At 27.8% G+C, this 9,470-nt stretch overlaps 2 protein-coding genes across 3 annotated transcripts in view; one reads left to right on the top strand and one right to left on the bottom strand.

Moving 5' to 3' along the window:
- Nucleotides 1-2,219: 2,219 nt before the first annotated feature.
- LOC106788524 (mRNA turnover protein 4 homolog) lies at nucleotides 2,220-3,770 on the bottom strand. The gene is made up of 4 exons (XM_014751855.1): nucleotides 3,581-3,770; nucleotides 3,132-3,436; nucleotides 2,798-3,034; nucleotides 2,220-2,720 (listed from the first exon to the last, which is right to left on the bottom strand). Exons 1-4 carry the CDS (start codon nucleotides 3,606-3,608, stop codon nucleotides 2,571-2,573), a joined length of 720 nt encoding a protein of 239 aa, XP_014607341.1. The 5' UTR covers nucleotides 3,609-3,770; the 3' UTR covers nucleotides 2,220-2,570.
- Nucleotides 3,771-4,366: 596 nt separating this feature from the next.
- The window catches only part of LOC106788536 (14-3-3 protein zeta), a 56,839-nt gene continuing 51,735 nt past the window's right edge, over nucleotides 4,367-9,470 (top strand). Inside the window, exon 1 of one of the 2 annotated variants that reach the window (XM_014751879.1) lies at nucleotides 4,367-4,504. The gene's annotated coding sequence lies outside the window, so the exon portion shown is untranslated. The remainder of the gene's footprint in view (nucleotides 4,505-9,470) is intronic. The other variant, XM_014751878.1, reaches the window with a different exon arrangement.

Below are 9,470 nucleotides of genomic sequence, written 5' to 3' on the forward strand. Positions count from 1 at the left end.
CATATATTTGATTTACAATTAATTATCTCTCGATTATTAAGTCAAAAAATTATTTATTTTTGTACAATGTATTTGTTTAGTTAACGTGCTGTGAAATTGCCATATCTATGACAAACAATAATGTTAGATTTTTATTATGTTTGAAGTAATTTAATTGAATTTAATAAGACTCTTCTCTGGTAGCGAGCTTATAAGAATAAGTAAGCCAATATATATATATATATATGTATATGTATATGTATATGTATATGTATATGTATATGTTTTATAGGACATTGTCATAGAATTGATTCCAATTTTTTTTTTTTAAGCTAATTCATATAATATTTATAATCATCTATTATTATTTATATACTTATAAAGGCTTAATCGGACAACGGTTCTCATAATACGTTCTATGCCTTCGTTTTTCAAACACATGATGGAAAACTTTTAGTTGCTTCCTTTTTTTTTTTTTTTTATTTTATTTTATTACACAATCAGTAAGAGAAATTATTTCATGGATATGATGTGATAGAGTATGGAGAAAAAAACACATGTTTTTTTTGATATTTTATTGAAATAGTTTTTCTTATCATGCGTAGTATAGTTATTTAAGGTACACGAGAGTACAATTTTTTTTAACCAAAGAAGAAAAAAATAATTAACGTAACTAGACGACAATTTCTTATTTAAACAAAACAAAACAACAAAAAAGAAAAAGAAACATTCAATCGAGCAGGAATTAAAAAGCTTAAGAACCGATGATCTTCATAAGATTATAATTTAATTTTATTTTTTAAATATATTTAATATAGAGTGTATTATTTAGCGTATACAATATGACAATACCGTTTGTATTCGTAACTTAAATCTTTAATTATTGTTAATGTAAATACACACATATATATATATATATATAGTGAGAGAGAGAGAGAGAGAGAGAGAGAGAGAGAGGGAGAGAAAGAAAGAAAAAGAGAGAGAAAATTGATGCCACTGTTAACACACACTTTTTGTAAAGCTTATTTTTGTTTAAATTGAAATTTGGGTATAGTATTTTATATATTTTATTTTTGGGTTAAAACGTATTGTTTCAAGTACAAATAAATTTAATTTTCAATCATACGTTTATTATACACGTTACACACTAAGCATTATTTATATTTTTCATTGAAGTTATACGAAATTCAACAAAAAAATCTTATCAATGATTATTTTATCGCATAGAAGTAATATGAGACGCATAAAATGATTTCCTGATGAATTTAATTATTATTATTATTATTATTATTTGGATATATTCATTTCTTTAATTATTGTGATAATAGCTTTTAAAGATATTTACGTTTAATAAATTTTACATTTGAGTTATGTAAAATATCATTGGAGATATAATATATATATATATATCTCACATATATATAGAATGGATCTCTTAGTGATCAATTTTAATATTTAAGTTATGTAGCCGTCAATTTAAAATATCCTATGTATATTTTCTGCAGTATTAATGAAATTATTCTTATCGTAAGCTGATGATCCTAAGTGTACTGCTTTTATATATAAATATATACGTATATTTAAAAAGGAAAAAAAAAAGAAAAAAGAAAAAAAAATCATATATGTATTTACATGTATCGTAGCCTTGAAAAATCGCTAATAATAAATGCTACAAAGACGACACACAAACCTATCAATTTTTTAAATATATATATATTCTCTCTGTTATTTTTATAATTTATTAATATCTTTTTTTCGTGTTATATTCGATGTATAAAATAATCATTTGGCAATATTGTAAAACACTCATGTTCTTTTTTTTAATCATTCATCGAAGTTCTACTTGGCCATCGTGTTTTAGCCTACAAACATTGCATTATGAATTAATGAATTTTTTTTTTAATAATATTTCCCTGTAGGTGTGAAATTATAGAGAGTACCTGTTGTTTTATCTTTTGTTTGTGACATTTAGGAAAATCTTCGTTTTCCGACATATCCAATGATTCAATGGACGTTGTACTTTTTCTAGTTTTCAATCTTTTCGTCAAATTTCTTTTACTCGGAGAAACTATTTTTTCCGAATCATTATCCCAACACCAACGATATGCAAGCTGAATATGCAATTATATATTAATCGTAAAGTTTAAATCCGTGTGTAATATGATTTAATAATATCTTTCTTACCCATGTTATTATAAATATCCAAAATATAATAAACATTAAAGGTAGCGTCATTTCAATTTAGATTTAATTTTATTAGTTTTTTTTACTTTATGATTTAGATTGGTATTACATCATTAACAATTTAACAATCTGAAGTTGAAAGTTAGATTATTTTAATATCATTTGTTTTGAATTTTGATGATACACATTTGAAATATTTCAAACGCTTGTTGTAATTGTATATATATGTAAAGAATTTATCATTCGATATTAAAAAGAATAACTTCATTAAATAATAACAAAATGATACATGCTAACGAGCTTTTTAGATTTTGTACAAACTTTAATGATAGAAGTATTTAAATACAATTACGTACTATAAATTAAAAAAAATATTTATTTTTCTAAATGTGTGTAATATATTAACATTATGTAGTAACGATATCATCCTCTACTTCCATTTTTTCAACACCGTTTTCTTTAGTATCGTCCGATAAAAGTGTTCTAAACCCTTTCTTGGTGGAATAAATGCCCAATGGAATTAATTTAAATGTAGCTAAAGGTTTTCCCAATAATTTCTGACAAATAAAATAATACAAATTGTAAATATAATTCAATGATATTTAAAATAGTTAACACAGTGTATAATAATTACCAAAATTCTAGCTTGTTCCGGCGTTAATGGTTCTCCTTTTTTGCAGACTTTAAATTTTTTGATCAATGTAACAACTCCTTTTTCCAATGCTGTTGGCATACCTAATTGCCTCAAATGTGGTTCTATACTATGTGGAAATTCTGTCAATGGACCTTCTGGTAATACTATTGATTCATTTGGTATAAAACCAGAACGTGCATAATCAATTTCTTCGTATTCCCTAATCGTTTTTAATGCCTAACAAAATCAATTTACATAAAATTAATTAAATGCAATACGCTGAAACTGTATACTATATTTTTGTTGTTGTAATAATATTATAATAATTAATTACCTCTTTGGTTTTACGATTAGTGAACAATAATCCACGTTGACCAACTAATGCATTCGATAAAACATGTACTCCTTTGAGAATTTCTTTTTCCTGTGTTTTACCCAAGGCTATTGCCATAACTTTATTCTTCCCAAAGAAAAATCTGCTGTCATTCCATTCATTTCTTAAATTCTTTAATTTATTATTGCGCATATTTTGTACGGATAACAATACTATGTGTTTATATTTTGTACACCAATTGCGTACATCCTCTACCAAATGTTCTTTCAATAATTTACCTTTTTTACTGGTTTTTGTCAGCGATACTGCAAATTAAGAACATTATTTTTTTTATTATTGTTTATATATTTTCTTAAAGTTTTTAGAATTTATATGCTTTTATAGAAAACATAAATAACCAACAAATAATAAAATCATAAGGAAGAATAATCAAAATTTATTTGACTTACTGGTTTTATCCCTTTTAGATTTCGGCATTTTGTTTGAAACTTTTTATAATTATACTTTTAACACGTGGTAAAGGATTTTTCTTGAAAAAATTCAAGGGATTTGTGTAACACGTGATAATTTAACTTTCTCCGTGGTACTAGCATACCGCCACATAGTTGTAACTACGAAAACGTGAACCTAGCATTTGTGTTACTTAACTCACAAATGTTTAGTTATATAAAAGATGCTGCTGCTGTCTACAAGATTAATAGCAAAATTTGAATATAAAAACGGATTCATTTTGTTTTTAGTGTACGTATCACACACACAATCATTTTTTTATTTATATAAATAAATTATTTAAGTTGTGATTTGTGTTTCAAACTTCAAAGTTCTATGGTTTTGCATTAAAGTTTTCGTAATTTCTAAAAATGAAATTTTTTATCAGAAACTTGCAATATTATGAAGTATAAAGTATAATTGAATTACTTTTCTTTAATAATGATTTATTTAAAAAGAATATAAAATATATTGATAAGAAGAATATTTGAAAATATTAATATCCAGCATACACTTTGCAGGAGCGCTATGATTGGTCGATACAAAGACGTTTTAATATCTGATTGGTTATCCGGCAAATGAACGTCAAAGTACTTCAAACGATCGAATAAATGAACGAATAAATAATTTCTTGTTTATAAATATTAACAAAAATGAAAATAATTAATTATTTTCTATCATTAATAAAAGAAAGAATATTGCGTAGTCATTAAAAATGACTTATAGCGCGAAACGTTTCGAAAAACCGGAAAGGGTAAATCCCGGTTAGTTCAAGATGGCGGTTTCCGCTATTCACGGCAGTGCACTCTGTGAGATCGTAGTGAACGGTAGCCGTTGAATACGCCGAAGCCTTGAATTTCTGGGCCGCTAAGAGCACTCAAAAGGTGAGTTTCTTCAATTAATTAATATTATAACAAAAGGATACGAAATGAATGAAATGAAGTGTAATATTAATCGCATAGATATTGTTTAAATGAATTGAGATATAAATGAAGAAAAGTTCTCTCTTGAGTTGTGCGCTCGTGATGAGACACGGCAACGATGGCCGTGTGAACCCCGTAGCTTTTGGCTGCGACGACTAGTCCAATTAAACTCACGATCGTTCTTTTTCTCTTGAAATCATTGATTTCAATGTTTCTCATTATATTTTTAATATTATACGCGGATAGAAATAAATCGGCACGTATGTCATTTAAATCTCGACGAACGTTCGAGTATTCCATTGGTTCTCTGTCATAAAGAATATCATCGTGTAGTCTTCGTCGTCGTTTAGCCTACTAGCGAATTATTTCAAAAGACATCATCGTGCAAACCGGCCGCCCATCCAACGAGCTCCTTCTTCTGCGTATGTGTGTTTTTGGATTACTTGCGTGTGTTAGTCCAACTATTGTGTCGCACGTTACGTCGATGACGCACACCACGGAACTTTCGATAGAAAGAGAAAGATAGATCGATGGAGATAGATAAAGAGAGATAGAGAAAGGGAAGGAAGGAAGGAAGAAAGAAAGAATGAACGAACGAATGAGAAGATATAAGTGTGTATATATATATATATATATATATATATATATGTGTGTGTCAGACCGGGCGCCATATTGTCCGGCCGACCATCATTGATGGAATTCTTTCGACTCGTCTGCATGAATAGAGAAAGATAGAAGCTCTTATCTTTCTTTCTCTCTCTCTCTCTCTCTCTATCTATCTCTATCTCTTTTTCTCTTTAGTTCTCTGAATGTAATACTCTCTTCCTCTCTCTTTTCCCAATCTTCCTTCCTTCTCGTTTCCTTGGCCAGAAGAAGAACTTCTTCGATTCTTTTTCGAATACTTTTCGTTCTTTATATGGTCGGGAGAAATCGAAATAGGCGTAGTCGAAAGCAAGGAGGACGGAACCCCCACGCGTTTCTTTTTACCAAAGAAACACATAAGAATGATTCTTTCTACCGGTTACTACTACTACTACTACTATTACTACTATTATTATCTTTTCATTATTTTCAATTTATAATTAAATATGTCTTTTTATTTTTTTATTTTATTTTCTTTTTTTTTTTTTTTTATCTTTTTTTCGATTATTTCTATATGTCCATTTTAGGTTAGGATTTTTCTTTTTTCTTCAACGTTTATAATAAATTTGTTTTTATTTCTCTGTGTCGATTTTTAAAGTTAAAGGGAATTTGTAACGTTTTTTTTTTTTTTTTTTATTAATGTATTTTATTTGTTTTAACTTTCTCTTTTCTTTTTCGAATATTTCTATATGTCCATTTTAGGTTAGGAATTTTTTTTTTTCTCTGTGTTGATTTAAAGTTAAAGGAATCTGTAACGTTTAAATAGTATTATCTTTTTCTCTATTAAAATGTATTTGTTTTAATTTCTTTTTTTTCTGGTTCTTTTTAAGGGAGTTTTTTTCCCCCATATAAGAATGTCCTTGACATTTGAGATCCTTGCGATAATATCGCATTGACGATCACACACCGGTAGACACACACTATTTGATATTCTAGGTCAACGATCGTATGAAACTGATCAATCGATCCGATCCGATATGATATTTTTTCTATACCTGTTATATACAAGTTAAGATATACAAGTTAAGTTATATACATGTAATTATTTTATCCTAGTATTTTATTTTTTTTTTCACCTAGGTTATAAATTTCCATTAAAATCATCCTTTTTAATGTTGTTACAAATATCAGAATTTATCGATCTTTCCTTTACTATTTTGATATCCAATTTTTTTCGATTAAAAATTTAATATTTCATATACAAATGTTTAGATTTTCAGTTGTAAAAAAAGAAAAAAGAAAAGAAATGGAAAATTCTTCAATATTACGCAACGCAAATAATTTGCGAGCAGATAAAATGGAAAAAAATGAGAACTTTTTTCATTTTTTTTTTTTTTTTAAATATTCTCTTTATTATATTCGATTTTTCATTTATGATTATCCCATTTCTGTCATTTCAATACTTTACATAATTCAAAGCTTTACTTTGTTATATATAATACTTTGTAACTACGCCGGCCTTACACGTTTATCGATTGGCTAGCTCTCTACGAAGAACACGTTCTTTCCAAGTTTTTTTTTTTTTTTTCTTTTATTATAACCTCGAAATACGAGTACTTTCATCTTAATTTATTTTTTCGAAAAAGATATATCGTAATAATAATAATTTATAGAACAATTATATATATCAACAGAGCAGGACAATTAAAAAAGATTATTTTTTAATGTCCAACGAACGGTAAAAACTAATCGACTGAGTTACATTAGAAATGCATCGTGGTGCACCCAAGCGGTACCAAATCGAAATTTTCAATTACTCGTTTCTGTCGGTAATTACGACAATTGTCCTTAATAAATGAAAAAAAAAAAAAATTAATTAATTATTCACATAATACAAATAATTGTACAATATTTGATCAATATATATATATATCAATAATTTAAGAAAGTTTAATATATTTCAATAATCATATTTTCATCCCTATATAATAATTACCGACAAACAAATAACACACTATATATGATCTAATAAAAGTAACTATATATTGAACAAAAATCACCATTTCTTTTGTACATTAGCCAATTGGTTATTATCGACCAATCACGGACTGCGGTAGGATTCCTTTTATCGTCAAGGCCGCGGCAATACACCCAACCCTTTTTTTTTTTTTTTTACCGATCTACTCGTTCTCCTGTTAGATTTATAATGCACCCGTTTCTTCATTTTACGTGAGAAAAAAAACCATAATTCCCTCCCCCTCCCCCTTCTTCCACTTCCTTCCCCTAATATTCGTCTCACTTAGAGTTAGATCACATTCTTTCGTTAGAACAAAGTTATTAACTAACAGTTCTCTCTCGGTGACCTCGATGTCATCATCATTATCATTATCATCATCGTTAGTTTCCCCCCCCCCCCTCTCTTCCTCTTACCCCTTTTCCATCACCCTAATTCATATCCCGGCCGATGGTTTCTCTTCTTCCTGATCGTTCGTAACCCTAACATCGGTAAAAAAGCTTATGCGTTTTTCTTTTTTATTTTTTTTTTTAACACCGTTGACTGCAGCCGTGCATTTCACGTGATTATTTTTTTTCATTATGGGATACATATTTTATTGAAATTTTTGTTTACACCATATTGATAAATGGTTTCGTACAAATTTTGTTTTAATAATGCATTATTTGCGGTGAGGTCACCGGTGACCCCCGGGGCGCTGTAGTAACCATTTTTTGTGATTATCAATTGTTTCGAATTATTCAGAAATGATAGTAGATTAGAATTTATACAAATCTATAGTTGATTTGTCCGATCAAATGATATTCCTTATAATTCATCACTGCGATTAAAACTTTAAAAAATAGAGAACTTTTTATTGATCACTTGTGTTATCAATTAAATGGTGTTACATGAACAAGAAGTAACTCTACAAATATTTTAATTTCTTAATTTTTAAAATGAAATTAACGATTTGAATTTAATTTAATGTTCTGATTAAATGAAGATTCTATTTTTATCAAACAATTACGTACGGAAAAATAAACTGTGCATAGTGTTTTCTTTTAATCGTAAAATTAATTTTACATGTTCTGCGTGTACGTCATTATTTTATTCAAACCCTTATACAAAAAAAAAAAAAAACAATAGTATTATTTAAAAATTTATGATCAATATTCGATATATATTTATTCTAATTATAAATTATTATAATTGGTCGTGTTGAGGTCACCGGTGACCCACACGGCAGTCAACCTGTTAAACCAAACATTTATTTACTTTTTCGTTTACTGTTCTTCTATTAAAAAAAATTAAATTAGAAACATGAACAAAAAGAAATGGAAAATAAGTATGAAAAAATTCAAGATATAATTTATCAGATCATTTTAACCCTTTTCTAAGTTAAATGAAAAAGGGGTAGAAAAATTTTTCGGGTGGTCTGATTAAATTTCTCATTTGTATTTGTATTTGTAACACGCGTTTTTTATATGTATTATTTGTATACGATGTATACTTATGCGTGTTTATTTATGTTGTACATATTTGTTTTACAAGTAGTGGTACAATTGGATATAATGGTGGTGGTAGTGGGGTGTGTGTGATACAATATGGCGTTCAAAGGAATGCAAAGTATAATGAAAAGCTTTGATTATCTTTTATTAATTTTAATAACAGTTATTGCATTTAATTAATAAAATTAGAGTTCTCCGTAGCAGGAGGGTGGGAGGGAGAAGGGAGGGGGGTAGAATTGGATTTGTTTAAAGAATTTGTACGTTTTATCGTAAAGTGGTTGTTGTAGTACGTACGTATGCTGTAAATGAAAGAAAAAAAAATATAATACATCGTTTTCTTCTCCGACGAACGGAATAATTGCAGCATCACACACACACATACGACGAGATGATGATGATGACGACGACGACGAGGAATTCGTCGTTGTATATAAACGTTGTTTTGTTACTCGTTCGTTAGCCAAATTTCAAATCCGGAAGTAAAACTTGCGCGTCACCGTGAATTTTCTCGATAAAATCTTGTGAGAAATTTTTTTCTTACGTTTCAAAATTGGCAAAATGTTGAGAAAAATTACGGATATAATGTTTATTTAATTATTTAATTATTTAATTAATTATTTAAGAGATATAAACCCATTATTAATACAGAAATTTAAAAAAAAAAAGAAAAAGATTAATCATTGAAATAAAATGTTGAAATAAAAATGTTGGATGATATAATGAATCGTGTGTACACATACGTGTGTATGTGTGTGTGTGTGTGTAATATTTGAGTAAAAATATTTAAGTGTTTTTTTCGTTGTGAAAATTTGATAGAATTTTATTTATAATTATATCTAGC

Source organism: Polistes canadensis, unplaced genomic scaffold (genome assembly GCF_001313835.1).
Source record: "Polistes canadensis isolate GaletaPanama2010 unplaced genomic scaffold, ASM131383v1 scaffold_143, whole genome shotgun sequence".
Lineage (NCBI taxonomy): Eukaryota > Metazoa > Arthropoda > Insecta > Hymenoptera > Vespidae > Polistes > Polistes canadensis.